This window comes from Aquarana catesbeiana, linkage group LG12 (genome assembly GCF_042186555.1).
Source record: "Aquarana catesbeiana isolate 2022-GZ linkage group LG12, ASM4218655v1, whole genome shotgun sequence".
Classification (NCBI taxonomy): domain Eukaryota; kingdom Metazoa; phylum Chordata; class Amphibia; order Anura; family Ranidae; genus Aquarana; species Aquarana catesbeiana.
In genome coordinates, this window is record NC_133335.1 from 76,681,386 (window position 1) to 76,697,856 (window position 16,471).

The 16,471-nt window shown below is 39.0% G+C and overlaps 1 protein-coding gene across 2 annotated transcripts in view; it reads left to right on the plus strand.

Annotated features, from left to right (window-relative positions):
- The window catches only part of SP6 (Sp6 transcription factor), a 39,229-nt gene extending 32,943 nt beyond the window's left edge, over positions 1-6,286 (plus strand). The window contains exon 4 of one of the 2 annotated variants that reach the window (XM_073608086.1): positions 2,828-6,286. In XM_073608086.1, coding sequence (XP_073464187.1) covers positions 2,858-3,871 — 1,014 coding nt within the window. In that variant the 5' untranslated portion in view covers positions 2,828-2,857 and the 3' untranslated portion in view covers positions 3,872-6,286. The remainder of the gene's footprint in view (positions 1-2,827) is intronic. The other variant, XM_073608085.1, reaches the window with a different exon arrangement.
- The last annotated feature ends 10,185 nt before the right edge of the window (positions 6,287-16,471 follow it).

Below are 16,471 nucleotides of genomic sequence, written 5' to 3' on the forward strand. Positions count from 1 at the left end.
ATCACAAAGGAACTTTTTCATACATTTTTTCACAGATTCATTTTTTATTAATTTATTTATGCATATATCAGTCTAATGCGCGGCTTTTCTATTTTTAATAATAAAACAATGTTTCTAGCTGACTTCCATGGCACCAGCCTTTCTCCTTTTTTTGCATAGATCTATGTTTATCCCAAGCATGTTTAAAGCCATTTACTGTTGACTGTCTCACTACCTCTGTTGGTAGTTTATTCCAATCATCTTTCCGTAAAATAATACTTTCAAAGATTCGTTTTTAACTTTCCTCTAGTTTGAGGTCATGTCCCTGTGTTCTTGATTTTGGTTTCATATTGAAAAATCCAGCCTTCCTGAACCGTATTCACCCCCTTGATGTGTAAGTGAGGTCTCCAGAACTGGACACAGTATTCTAAATGAGGTCTCACTAAAGATCTATATAGAGCAATCAGGACCTCCTTCCTCCTGCTGGTGATTCCTCTAGTGATTTAAAAATCTATATAGAGGAATCGGGACCACCTCCTTCCTCCTCCTGGTGATCCCTCTAGTTAAGCATTCTATTCGCTTTCCTCACTGCCCGGTCACACTGCTCATTTTGCAATCATCTGAAATAAGCACCCCCAAATCTTTTTCTTCTGTAGTGCTGGCTAACACTGCCCCCCAATGTTGTACTCTCTCTCTAAGGGGATTTTTTTTATCATAGGAGTAATAGAAAGAAAGATCACACATAGCCCAAGTAGGGTTTTAATGAAGAGCTTTGGAGTATTATTCTAAATAAAACCAAAATAAGGTGGTATTATTCTGCCACAGACAGCACCATAGGAGAAACCTAAGGATTCAAGAGCACCCAGGAACCAGGTAAGGGTTTAATGCAGAGGTGGAGAGTAATATACTAGTGTAAACACGACCAAAGGAAGGTGGTATGATTCTCCTACACAGAGCAGCATAGGAGAAATAAGGGATCAAGAGCACACAAGGATTAAGCAGGGGTTTAATGCAGGGGTGCAGCGTAATATTCTAGTGTAAACACGACCAAATGAAGGTGGTATGATTTTGCTACACACAGCACCATAGAAAGAACATAAGGGTTCAAGAGCACACATAGCCCAAGTAGGTGTTTTAATGGAGATGCGAGGCGTAATTTTCTCGTGTGAACACTACAAAAGGAAGGTGGTATGATTCTTCTACACAGCACCATAGGAGAAACAAAAGGGTTTAGAGCACACGGGGACTAAGTAGGGGTTTAATGCTGAGGTGAGGAGTAATATTTTAGTGTAAATACGGCCAAGGAAGTTGGTACGATTCTGCTACACGCACAACTATATGAGGAACATAAGGTTTCGAAAGTATGCAGTAGGAGTTTAAATGCACAGTGTGGTATCGGGGTGATTATACTCCATTTGGCAGATGCTTTTTCCAATGTTTTTTTCGCCAGTCCAAACTTTCTTTTAGAGCATGGCAGCCCAATTTTATTGAACAAAATAGAAAGTTCACATAAACATCAGTTGCCCATGCAGGGATTCTTCCACATTAACATGATTAGTCATCGAAAAATACAGAGCCACCTGGCTCCCTTGTCAGCAGCACCGCTGCTCTTCTTACCAGTCCCTCTGATTGTATTGTCCAGCTCTCCTGGTTCACTTGGCTTGCTTAGCCTTTAGTCACAGAGCCCTGCTGCATAGCCCACTCCTGGTCTCTTGATAGGGGTTCTCCTGACACCCTGATAGGAGCCCACTTGAGTGCTGGGATGAGACCTTCTGTCTCCTGGCTGGGGCACCTCTGAGCCTCCTCTCCTGAGCTATCCTCTGGCTTGAGTGTATATAATGACCCTGCGCACCTGTGTACTCACACACAATCTGCAGGCACCTAGTAAAATGTGGACACAGGTTTGAGATTTAAGTCCTACCCAACACACTTTAGAACCTTCATGTTCAGGCCCAATCCGGGACTACAGAATCCGAACCAAAACAACATTTTCTTTGCTTAGAAATTATATACTTTAACTTTGCTTTAAGCCTTAATGTGAATCCTGTGTCATTTTCGCCTACATTTCCACAGTGGCAGGGCCTCACTGTCACAACAGGTGGTGGGTATTACTGTAATGTAAACATGACAAAAGGAAGGGTGGTATGATTTATTATGCACATGGCACCATTAGAGGAATGTATTGGATTCAAGATCACACATGGCTCAAGTAGGGGTTTTAATGCAGAGGTTGAGAGTAATATTCTAGTGTAAACGCAACCAAAGAAATGATTCTGCTGCATATGACCTCATAAGAGGAACATAAGAATTCAAGAGCACACCGGAACCAAGTAGAGCTTTTATTGCAGAAGTGGAGAGTAACATTCCAGTGTAAACATGACTAAAGAGAGTGGTATGATTTTGAAATGCACAGCACCATAGGAGGAAAATAAAGGTTCAAGATCGCTTGGGCCCCCAGGGTTCACTTCTCTTTACTGTACTTCACAACACTTCACACTTTAGAAAAATCAGCCCTTGTTTTTTTTGGGGGGGTATAAGGGATGAAGGGAAACCCAAATAATTGAATTTGAGAAATTTAGCAAGACATATACCCAAAAGTAGTTATTTAGCATGTGGATTTTTACAGTATATGATCTAATATAAACTATGTACTTGGTGGAGTCTAGTGAACAGAATATTCAACAGATAGTTCCGAAGTCTTTTATTACTATTAATCTACCACTTGTATAAAGAGATAAAAATATATAAATTGCTTCATGTGAAAGAAAGAGAATAACATATATTTTATAAAATGAATAAGAATTTATTACTTGTACTTTATTTATAACTGTGTTTTTAATTTTTACAGAGCACCCTTGGCTGCACAACCTTCTCTGCAATGCTGACTGCTGTATGTAGCTCTCTGGGAAACCAACCATCAGAGGCTCCTGGATCTCCCTCCACCTCTGAACTCCCCTTAAAACAATATACCATCCCTTCAGAAGCCGATTCCGGTTTGCCTCTTCATGAGGACACTGCTCAAGACTCACCATATTCCTCTGAGCGATATACATCACTGTCTTCTGTGCGACTGCCATATCAAACTTTTGCAGGACGAGACTCCTCAGAAACCACATCATTCACCAAATTTCTGCACCCACCACTTGAGATGTCTCATCCATATGAGTCCTGGATGAGACCTCCAGCCCCTGGGGGCCCTGGGGAGGAGAGTGGTGTTCCTTCATGGTGGGATCTTCATGCTGCATCCAGCTGGATGGATATGCAACCTAGCTCAGGAGGCTTTACAGCTCCTTCACCCCACCAAGCCTCTTTAGGAGGCTATGGTTCTGACCTTTGCATTCCTTCTACACATATGCTGACTCCTGCACCTCATCTAATGGGAAATATGGATGCAACAATGGAATCTCATGCTGCTGATCCCAGTTCAGATACTTCTCCTCGTCCAAAGGGTGCCAGGCGAGCAATGCCACGCAGTGCTGCTCAAGCTGCTTGCCGTTGCCCCAACTGCCAAGAGGCAGAACGAGTTGGCTCCACTAATGATGTAACAAAGCGTAAAATTATGCATAACTGCCACATACCCGGCTGTGGAAAGGCATATGCCAAGACATCTCACCTGAAAGCACACTTGCGCTGGCACAGTGGAGATCGCCCCTTTGTCTGCAACTGGCTGTTCTGTGGGAAAAGATTCACTAGAAGCGATGAGCTACAAAGGCATCTACAGACCCATACTGGGGCAAAAAAATATCCTTGTCCTTCCTGTAGTCGTGTCTTCATGCGAAGTGATCATCTGACCAAGCACATGAAGACCCATGAAGGCGAAAACAGGGGAAACTCAGAGATAGCTGTCAAGACCAAGAGAGAGCCAGATGAGAGCAGTAGTAGCCATTCTTGAAGATCTTTAGTAGTACAGGGCTTTTCACCCCTGCAATAATATCCTCCACATTCAAGAAACAGTAGTGTGGAATAGGTCAGTGGTGCTCAACTTCAGCATATTAGGGCACATAATAGTTTGCATTGCTTGTTTATAAAAGGCAGGCTTTACCATGTGTTCTGCAAAACACATAGGTATATGTGCATTTTTGTGTACTGCATTTGGCAGCCCAACACACATATACAGTAACAAATATTCATATTCACCACACAGTTGTCAAAAAAATAGTGCAGGTGCATTATCTTCTTGCATTAAAATGCATAGGGAGCTCTCTAAAAAAATAAAATAAACAGGCTACCTACACAATGCATCTGCGTCAACGCACATGGATTCCCATATACAAAATGTATGAACCAAAAAAAATTACATGTATTTTTAGTTCTTTTCAGACTTGTAGGTGTAAGATTTGCTATACTAACTAATGCAGTTGTGCCCTCACCTGATATTGGGCAAAATATGCACTGTTTAGTAGGCCGTGATTAGTGAAGTTGAGCGCCAATGGATTAGGTTATTTTATGTATTAATTTATTTGTAGATAGACAATTGCCTCTAGCACATACTGTGGTGTAGTAATAGAGCAAGAAATGGGAAGATGGGCCAGTAAATGCAGAAGAGTCTGACTATAAATGTAATGGACAATTAATTGTGGAAAAAGAGAATAAATAGCATTAAAAGGCTATATCTGCTTGCAAGGGGTGTTTCATTGATGGGTGATTGCTGTTAAATGAAACAATGGCCTGCTTCTACCTCTCTGGGATCCAAGCAGCGGAACTCAAAGCTTGAAACGTTTGCAAAACCATCGCATCCGTGAACAATTCTGTTGTCTTATCTTTAAGCTTATCAAGGTAGTCAAGTTCTCTCCCGTTTGAATTTTCTATATGTGAAAGGCGAATTCAGTAACTAATAGGCCTGACTATATGGTGGGCAGAGTCAGGATTTTGGTGATTCCTGGAGGCATATTAATAGCCAGCAGTGACTTCGTTGACTACGGTCCAACCAGGCTTTGGCTAGTCTTTGCACAAAACTTCCACTGATTTCTTAAAGGTGTATCATTTATGTACCTGTCATGGAAAAGGGTTACCTGAAAACAAGAGACCATCTAGAGTTCAACCATTTTCACAGATTATGGCATTTATTGCAAAGTCACGGCATGACAGAAGCGTGCAGTGTTTCAGGGTGTGGCTCGTTCTCAGTTCTGCCTAATGAAGGGCCACGCCCTAAAACATATTTCTGTTATGTCTTGACTTTAACTAGTCTTATCCAAGAAGGGTGTGTATGGGGAGGGGGTTGGTATAGGGTGCCCTGCTATAGTTTGGAGATCAAGTGATTCAGGATAAACAGTAGAAATGCAGTCCTGAAGACTCATCTATTGCATTTTTATGTTCTTGCGTGCACTTATTAAAGTTCACTATTTTTATATTTATCAAGGTTTTCTGCCTGTTGTAATAGGAGATAGGATTACATTTGCATATGTGTTGCCATTCATGAATATTTGTGGAATGCGTACAATGTTTTTTTTTTAAATTCCACAAATGGCACCCAAAGGGAAGGATTTAGCACCCACTTAAAGGGATTTTGCCATCAGATCAAAGTTTCTGAATTACTCCATGCAAACAGAAAATATATAAATTAGTAAATACTTGCTGTCCCGCATATTTAGTAAATTGATCAGTGCTCAAAATGTAGTAAGTGTCTATCGCTTTTGGGAGCGTCGGATGCCCCTTTGCGCCTAAGGGTAAAACAAATCTAAATGCCTAAGTTCAACTTTGAAACTTTGACATGTGTTAGTAAAACTGTACATATCACCACAACTACACTGCGTGCACAATTATCAGGCAAGTTGTATTTTTGAGGATTCATTTCCTTAATAAACAGTGCTCTCTGTCAATCCAAAATGTTAATAAACCTGAATATTTAAAAGTGAGGTTTTGGCTTTCTTAGAAGAATTATCTGTGTGCACAATTATTATGCAAGTAAATGAAAAACGAAAATTTTTCCCATCTGCCTTGTTTTCATCTGTTAACCACTTCACCCCCTTTATGACCAGGCCATTTTCTGCGATCCGGCACTGCGTTACTTTAACTGACAATTGCGCAGTCATGCAAAACTGTACCCAAATAAAATGTCCACCCCCCCCTACAAATAGTTTTCTTTTGGTGGTATTTGATCACCTCTGCGGTGTTTATTTTTTGCGCTATAAACAAAAAAAGAGCGACAATTTTGAAAAAAAAAAACGATTTTTTACTTTCTGCTATAAAACATACCCAATAAAAAAAATGTAAACATTGAATTTCTTCATACGTTTAGGCCAATATGTATTCTGCTACATATTTTTGGTAAAAAAAAAATCCCAATAAGTGCATATTGGTTTGCGCAAAAGTTATAGCGTCCACAAACTATGGGATATTTTTATGGCATTTAAAAAAAAAAAATTTATATATAATAATTATATATATATATATATATATATATATATATATATATATATATATATATATATATATATATATATATATATATATATATATATATATATATATATATATATATATATATATATATATATATATATATATATATATTTATTATACATATATTATAATTTTTTTTTTTTTTTTTTACTAGTAATGGCGGCCATCAGCGCTTTTCAGTGAGACTGTGAAATTGCAGCGGACAAATCTGACACTAAGCGACACTTTTTGGGGATCATTAACATTATTACAGTGATCATTGCTAAAAAATGCACTGTACTAATGACACTGCATGGCAGGTAAGGGGTTAACAACAGGGGCGATCAAAGGGTTAAGTGTGTTCCTAGGGGGTGCTTTCTAACCATGTGGTGGATGCTTAGAAGAAACGCAAGATCTCCGTTTTCCCCTCTGGCAGAACGGTGATCTGCCTTGTTTACATAGGCAGACCGCCGTTCTGCATCTCCTTTAGAATGATCGCTGGGTACCACTGGACTCGCTAATTGGCTCCCGCTGTGTCCAATCACACCCGGATCAGGTCACTCATGCATGCTCCAGACCCCGTGCACGAGATCACGTACAGGTATGTTATTTCGTGCATGAGGGCCGCCCTGCCACAGTATATTTGCGTAGGGCGGTCCAGAACTGGTTAAAGTGAGACTAGTAAACAACTCAATTTTATAAATAAACATTTCTGACATTTAAAAAAAAAAAAAAAAATCAGTGACCAATACAGCCACCCTTTTCAATAACAGTCATAAGCCTTTCATTCATGGAGTCGGTCAGTTTCTTGATGATCAACTTTTGGTGCAGTAGCAACCACAGCCTCCCAGACACTGTTCAGAGGGGTGTACGGTTTTCCGTCACCATAGATCACCCATTTAAGAAGGGCCCACAAGTTCTCAATAGGGTTTAGGCCAGGTGAGGAAGGGTGCCATGTCATTATTATTATTCTTTCATTGTTAATGCCTTTACTGGCTAGCCACACAATGGAGTACTTTGATGCATGCGATGGAGCATTGTCCTGCATAAATATCATGGTCTTCTTGAAAGATGCAAACTTATTCCTGTACCAGTGCTTAAAGAAAGTGTCTTCTAAAAACTGGCAGTAGGGCTGGGAGTTGATTTTGAGTCCATCTTCAACCGAAAAGGTCCAACTAGCGCCTCTTTAATAATACCAGCCCATACCAATATCTCACCTCCACGTTGCTGGTGTCTGAGTCAAAGTGCAGCTCTGTGCCCATTACTGATCCAGCCACAGGCTCATCCATCTGGTCCATCAAGAGTCACTCTCATCTCATCAGTCCATAAAACCTTTGAAAAATCTGCCTTCTGATATTTCTTGGCCCATTCTTGATGTTTCAGCTTGTGTGTCTTGTTCAGTGGTGGTCGGGTTTCAGGCTTCCTTACCTAAGTCATGTCTCTAAGCACTGAACACCTTGTACTACTGGGCACCCCAGGTAGGTTGCAGTTCTGGAAAATGATAGCCTTGGAGGAAAATTTGGTTCCCGCATGTTTGATTCTTCTCAAATCTTTGGCAGTTAATTTGCGTCTTTTTTTTATCAACAAGTTCTTCCAAGATCTTAGCAATTTTTAAGAGTGCTGCATCCCTCTTAAAGACTTTTTTACAATTTTTGACTTTTCAGAGTCAGTTAAATCTTTTTTGGCCCATTTTGCCTGAGGAAAAGAACCTGTTTAATAATTATGCACACTATGATATAGGGTGTTGATTTCCTTAGGTCACACCCTCCCTCATTACACAAATACACATAACCTAATATGCTTAAATCCAATAAGCAGTCAAGTTTATACTTGAACAGTTGGACAATATGCATAAAAAAAATTATGATTTTGTCAAAATACTCACTTGCCTAATAATTGTGCACACAGTGTACTTTGTGCATCGGGGTGGATAATACCGTGGGTTTTTTTTTCCAGGACAAGTCGGGCTTTCATTTGGTGGTAAATGGTAATGGATATTGCCTGAGATATTTTTTTTATTTATTGTTGTTATTATTATTATCAAAGGAAAACTGTCCCAAAATCGTAAAAAAAAAAAAAAAAAAACACTTTTTAAAAAAAAAAATGTAGATGTATCTTTCTTGCTACTGCCATGATACCGTATATATGTGTATGTTGGTTGTTGTAAGTACCTGTAGTACAGCCAAAAAAACATAGTTCCCATTTTGTTTTTTTTATCCTACCTAAAATATGCTGATACTAAAACAAAAAGTAAAAAAAAAAAAAAAAAAAAAAAGACCTTGACCCAAACACTAACTTAGATGAAACCTTGAGCTAGGTATTTTTTATTAATTATTTTTTTATGCACACTTTTTTTTTCTCCTCCATTAACAGAGAAAGGAAACACTGGGTGGTCTTTGCAGTGGCTGATCACTGTCATAGCCAATCGGAGGTTATCACAGCGATCAGGTGACCCAGAATCAGGAATGGGGCCCAAGGCTCTCCGTGAGACTCTGGCCTCTGTGCTGGGAGGGCCGAGCACAAAGGGAGATGCACAAGTATTCAGCCCCACGGAAAAAAGCCCAGTCCAGTGGGACCGCATGTGCGGTTAGCATGGAGGCTCAATGAAGATCTGATAGACACAGAAGTAGAAAAAAACAGTAAAAAAGAAAAATGAAATAGAACAATATTTTCTGCTGAACGACACCCCTGAGGTCGCAAAGGCCACTATATGGGAAGCACATAAAGCCTATATTGGGGGGGAAAACAGATCTCTATAGGGGCAAGAAAAAGAGAACAAGAAATATGGATATATATACAAGCTGGAACAGATGAATAAAAAGGATTAGATGTTAAAATACAACAGACACTAATAATGAAAAGGGACCAACTAAAACATCTAATGAAACAAGAAAAGCCTTTAATAAATTAGCGAAAGACAGGTATAAATCGGGGAACAAACCAGGGAAATACCTTTCGTAAAAACAAAAAAAGCATTAAATTGCATAGAAAAGATGAAAAATAATAAAGGAGAGATGGTATATAAAACATCAGAAATTGCAAAGGCCTTCCAAACATATTATAGTGCCCTATACGTGGTAAGGAATAAAGAGACACGAGAAGCAGAAAAAAAGAATACAAGAATACTTAAGAGATGCAAAACTACCTAAAATCTCAGCAGAAAGACTGCAGGCCCTAGAAGATCCAATAACACAGGAAGAAATAAGAACAGCAATAAATGGTACAGCAACAGGGAAGAGCCAAGGTCCCGATGGGTTTACAATTAGCTAGTATAAAAAAATTTAAGTAACAACTAATACCAAAAATATGTGAATATCTGAATGAATTAGGGGAGGAAGAAGAGATGAGAAGAGAATCATTGTTGGCATATACAGTCAGGTCCATAAATATTGGGACATCGACATAATTCTAATCTTTTTGGCTCTATACACCACCACAATGGGTTTTAAATGAAACAAACACAATATGCTTTAACTGTAGACTTTCAGCTTTAATTTGAGGGTATTTACATCCAAATCAGGTGAACAGTGTAGGAATTACAACAGTTTGTATATGTGCCTCCCACTTTTTAAGGGACCAAAAGTAATGGGACAATTGGCTGCTCAGCTGTTCCATGGCCAAGTGTTTGTTATTCCCTCATTATCCCATTTACAAGGAGCAGATAAAAGGTCCAGAGTTCATTTCAAGTGTGCTATTTGCATTTGGAATCTGTTGCTGTCAACTCTCAATATGAGATCCAAAGAGCTGTCACTATCAGTGAAGCAAGCCATCATTAGGATGAAAAAACGCTGATGCGTTTCGGCTAAGAAGCCTTCATCAAGCAATTATAGCATTGTTAGCATATATTATGGTAGTTCCTAAAGAAGGAAAGGACATAACAATCTGTTCTAATTATGGACCAATAGCACTGTTGAATGCGGATACAAAGCTACATGCAAAAGTCTTAGCAACAAGAATAAAGGAATTGATGTCGGAATAGATCTTTGCAGATCAAACAAGGTTTATACCAGGTAGAAAAGGAAAAGATAATAGTGTAAGAACATTATTTTATGCTGCAAAAAGAAAGAAATATGGAATCCCCAGCACTACTCCTGTCAATAGATGCGGAAAAGGCATTTGACCAGGTAGACTGGGGATTTCATGATGGATACATTAAGAGATTTAGGGTTAGGGCCAAAAATGATCCATTGGATTAAAAACTTATACAGCCACCCTACAGCGTCGGTAAAGGTCAATGGAAATATGTCACCTCCCTTTGAGATGTTTAATGGAACAAGACAAGGGCGCCCGTTCTCCTGTACGTACTATCGCTGGAACTTTTTTTTTTTTTTTTTTGCAACCCTGCAAAATAAATCAAATCAAACATACTAAACATAAATTTAGATAAGAAAGAAGAACTAGAACTTCAGAGAGAATTCCCATTTACACGGGGGGGGGGGGGGGGGGGAGTTTAACTATCTTGGAATTAAGTTGACAACCTCACTGGGGAAATTATATCAAGCTGATTGCATATCGGTAATTTCAACATGCCCACTATTCTGGATAGGAAGGATAAATATTTTAAATGGTCATCCTCACAAAAATATTATGTGAATTTCAAATGATACCAATATCACTCCCCCAGAGTTTGTTTTTATCAATAAAAAAAAAAAAAGATTCTAAAATATGGCAGGATAAAAAGCCCAGAGTACAGTTTGCATTATTAAGTAGAGGGAAAAAACACGGGGGGTTGGCAACACCAGATTTAAAAAAGATATTACAAAGCAGTAATATTAGTAGGTATGATAGAATGGGTAAATATAAAAAAGTGAAAAAAGATTGGTTAATGCCGTGTACACGCCGTGTCCGGCGGACAATACGACCATGTGTGGGCTCCATCGGACCTGCAGCGGACTTTTTCGGTCAAAAATCTGACGGACATTAGATTTGGAGCATGTTTCAAATTTGTCCGATGGACTCGAGTGCGGTCGAAAAATCCGCTCGTCTGTATGCTAGTCCAACGAACGAAAAACCCACGCTAGGGCAGCTATTGGCTACCGGCTATCAACTTCCTTATTTTAGTCCGGTCGTACGTCATCACGTACGAATCCGTCGGACTTTGGTGTGATCGTGTGTAGGCAAGTCCGTTCGTTCAAAAGTCCATTGGAAGTCCATCAAAAGTCTGTTCCGTCAAAAGTCCGTTGGACAGTCCGTCGGACCAGTCCGGTCGAAAAGTCCACCCGTGTGTACATGGCATAAGATGGAAAATACATTTAGTAAGACACTAAAAATGGGGTTGTGACCTGTCCCCACAATTTTAGAAGGATGCACCAACATGCCTCCATCCCAATTAGTACAGAATAAATAAGAGGATAGAAGCGGGACTTTGCATGAGGCATGTTGGTGAGTGTGTGAGCTCAGTGATTTGTGCTGGGATGTAATATCTAAGGTACGTCATATACACAGTTGTATCTACAAAAAATTTGCAAGATAATGATGGTAAAACGGTTTAATGGCATGGATCGTAAGACTAGTACAATCATGAAGGAAAACATCGTAGGGCACAATTGAGCATATATAAGCAGTGTATTAACAGACATCATTCAAACATAAAAATTGTACAGTTGCAAAAGGGAATACATTGTACTGTAGGTTGATATGTGCATCCATAGTTATTAACTCAACGCGTTTCTTGGCTTATAACCAATCATCAGGAGTCCGATGCAATTTGGCTGCATTAAAACAATGAAACATCTATTAGTGTACGGGCAGATATGTAGAGAAGGGGTACTATGGGAATCTAAGTTTCCATGATACTCACAAAAAGTGCATTGGTCGATAGCGACCAATATACTGAAATGCAGCATTGGTCCGGGTCTGCAAAGTCTCCCCCGGGGTTGAGGCAGAGAGCTGGACCCGGAAACCCGTCGGCCACAGCCACCAGGTTGACCAAAGTTCCCCAAAAGACCGCCAGGCGGGGGCAAACAGCGAGGCTAGATGACAATGAAAAGGCTGTGGAGAAAATTGAAAAATGATAAATGATAGTGAGCCAGGGTGTGAATAGGGGTGTGTAAATAGGAAAGATACTGACACAAACTGAGCACCAGAAAGTGACTGTGTGTGTTGAAAGAAGCCAGAAGAAAGAATGAGAAGTGTAGATTTAGTAAGACACAGTTGAACAAGAATATTTGGATACCACGAAAATATAGAACACTTGCTAAGGATGTGCATGAGTTGACAAAAAAATGTTTTAAAGTTTTTGGGACTTAATACATAAACAAGAAAAATGGGACTATAACTGACCATTAATCTCACTTTCAGGAACAAATTATTTTTTGCCTGGGAAGGGGACACTTTTTGGAAGTTGGATAGGAAATGCATAGTTAAGATGTAGTAGACATAGAAAATGAGATCATTTCAGGAATTAAAACGCAGTAGTGGACGGATGAAGATCAATGAATGGGGATATTTACAGCTAAAGCGTTTTGTAACCAAAATACCCCAGCCAATTAGAGATGGAGGGAAGTTGAACCATAGAACAACTATGTAGTGTACATACACCAGTGAGCCATGGGGTATCTCGGATCTATAGTATTCTCACGGAACTGGAGGGGGTGGGGATACCCCCATTCATTGGAAAAAAGGGACAGGGCACAGGCTTGGAAGAGCAACAAATAGAAAGAATGATTAGAGAGGTTTATGATTATGCAACTGATACAAAACACTTCCAGTTCATTTTTATTGTGTTTATAAGATGGTATATAATGCCAGAGAGAGCCCAAAAATAGCAACAAGATAAATCTCCACAATGTTGGAGAGGCTGTAATCAGATGGGTACTATGACTCATATGATAGGAGTGTCCAAAAATAAGAGTTTTGGCAAGAAATACAAGGATATATAAAGGAGATTACGGGAAAAAGATATTAAATGATCCATGGGCTTGTCTATTCCATAATACTAAAAATAAAAAAAATAAAAATACAGGAGAACCATGACCCCTTACTTACTAAATGCAGCAAAAGGCTTAATGCCAAAAAATTGTTTGGACCCAGAAAAACCAAACATAAAAGAATGGAATATATTTTTAAATTGGAATACCTTAGTAGTAGAGAGAAGGGACAGGTAGAAAGATTTAATAATTAAATTTATATGTTTTTTGAGAAAATGTAGTTGACGAAATGTATAGCTTTATGATGCTTTTTTATATGGAAAATAAATATAAAGATAAGATAAAATAAAAAAAAATACACTGGTCAGCGGCTGCAGCAGATTGGCCGCAGCTGCTGATTGACAAAAGTTTTCCACCAGGTCCCTTTTTAAGAGACCGGAAGGCCATACACTGATCAGAATTTCTGACAATGTGTAGTTTATGTTTAGGAAAGTTAATTTGTTCCAAAATCAAATGTTAAAAGCAAACAAAATTTTGGAGTACTTTCGAATGAAATTTATCAAGTCATCCAATGTACAGAGACTCTTTAGTCAAATTTTCTTGCTAATGTTTGTATGAGCATATCTTGTGTATGTTTTGTACATTCGGGCAAACATTTACTAGTGTATAGCCGGCTTTAGTTTAATGCCTCGTACACACGGTCGGACTTGCCACCGGGATAACCTCCGTCGGCATTTCCAACGAAAAGATTTAGAACATGTTCTCTACCTAAGTCCATCAGAAATGCCGACAGAAAAAGTCAGATGGGGCATACACACGGTCGGAATATCCGACCAAAAGCTCCCATTGGACTTTTTCTGTCGGGAATTCCGGCTGTGTTTATGCGGCATTAGTAACTATCAGTACCAGGAGCACCAATCTGGCCAGGACAAGCACATGATTAACCACTTCAGCTCTGGAGGATTTATTCACCTTCCCGGGCCATTTTTTGCGATACCATAACTGACAATTGCACGGTCGTGCGACGCTGTACCCAAATAAAATGTATGTCCTTTTTTTACCCCACAAATAGAGCTTTCTTTTGGTGGTCTTTGATCACCTCTGCAGTTTTTTTTTTTTTTTTTTGCCCTATAAACAAAAAAAGAGCAACAATTTTGAAAAAAAAAAAAAAGATTTAAAAAAAAAAAAAAAAAAAAAATCGAATTTCTTCATCAATTTAGGCCAATATGTATTCTGCTACAAATGTTTGATAAAAAAAATCCCAATAAGCGTATATATAGATTGGTTTTGCGCAAAAGCTATAACATCTACGAACTATGGTATATTTTTATGGAATCAGACACTGACACTTTTTTGGGAACTAGTGACACTAATGCAGCGTACACACGGTCGGACTTTGACAGGACTGGTCCGACGGACTGAGTCCGGCGGACAATCCAATCGTGTGTGGGCTTCATCAGACCTTCAGCGGACTTTTCCAGTCATAAATATGACGGACTTTAGATTTGGAACATGCTTCAAATCTTTACGTCGTAACTCAGCCGGACCCAGAAATCCGCCCGTCTGTATGCTAGTCCGACGGACAAAAACCCACGCTAGGGCAGCTATTGGCTACTGGCTATCAACTTCCTTATTTTAGTCCGGTGTACGTCATCACGTACGAATCCGTCGGACTTTGGTGTGATCGTGTGTAGGCAAGTCCGTTTGTTAAAAAGTCCGTCGGACCAGTCCGGTCGAAAAGTCCGCCCCTGTGTACGCGGCTTAAGGCCTTTTGCACGTTACTCCTGTTTGAGCATCTACTTTTTTAAGACTTTTTTTTTTTTTGCATGTATTTATGCACATTTTTGCGCATGAGTTTGCGCATTTTCGCACGCACTTGTGCATTTTCTAGCAAAAACTTATTCTCACGTTCTTCCTCTGCACAATATGTAATGCATTTGCGTGCATTTGCATGCATGAGGCGTAAACGACTGACCAAAAAGCTGATTTTTCTATTTTTTTTTTTTTTTTACTGCAGAATGCATGGCGCTTGTTTATGCACCTGTGTGCATAGGCACATTACAATTATTAGGCTTTATTTTAGCTCAAAGAAAAAAAAAAAAAAAAAAAAAAAAAAAAAAAAGCTGTATTGAGCTTTTTCAAGCTACAGTGTGCAAGAGGCTTGATACAATGATCAGTCCTAAAAATATGCACTGTCACTGTACTAATGACACTGGCTGGGAATGGGTTAACATCAGGGGGGATCAAGGGGTTAAATGTGTGCCTAGCTAGTAATTTGGTATATATATATGGATATATATATATATCTTTTTTTCAGGGGAAACTTGGGGGAACTTGGTGGAACTCAGTTCCACCACCTCTGGCTCAGACCCTTTGTTGCCTGCTCACTACAATCACTTGTAAACACAGAAGTCTGGTTTCTGTGTTTACAAGTGACAGCTCTGCACTCTGTGTGTAACCCCCATGAACTCTACACTCTGTATGTAATGCAATCCTGATATTTAATGCCCCTTTAAGACCCTTCTACTGTTTGTGAAATATGACCACACCCACTATTTGATGTGATTATGTGGGGGGAGGGGTTTTGGGGGGTCGTGGTTGAGTTCCAGCACCTATTGTTTGAGGGAAAAAAAAGCCATATATATATATATATATATATATATATATATATATATATATATATATATATATATATATATATATATATATATATATATATATATATATATATATATATATATATATATATTTATATTTATATTTATATATATTGTATGTGATCCTGTGCACAGCGGCCGCCCTGTAGCAGTAAAACTGCTATAGGGCGGTTGTAAAGTGGTTAAAGTGTATCTAAACCCCAAAACACAAATGTAATCTACCCCAGCTTAATAATTCTTGGATGTGTATTTACATTTGTTTTCAATGTTTTTCTCCATTATTTTCATGTGTTGATCTGGCCAGTAAGTCTGTTATTTTGCAACTTCCTTTTAACAGACCAAGCTGTCCATAAAAAAGTTACAATTAGAGGGTGGACAGACCATTTAACACTGAGGGGCGTGCTTACAACGTTCAGAGTTTATTCATTTAGGCAAAAACTTTATTCCAAAAGGAAAATAAACTGTTTTTAGAACTGCTCTGTGTTACCTGGAGTTAGGCTTTAATGTATTAGTCACTTATGCAAAGTCCATCTAAATCCACTGGTTCATTGAATAATACCGTCTCCACAGGTTGACATTACTGTT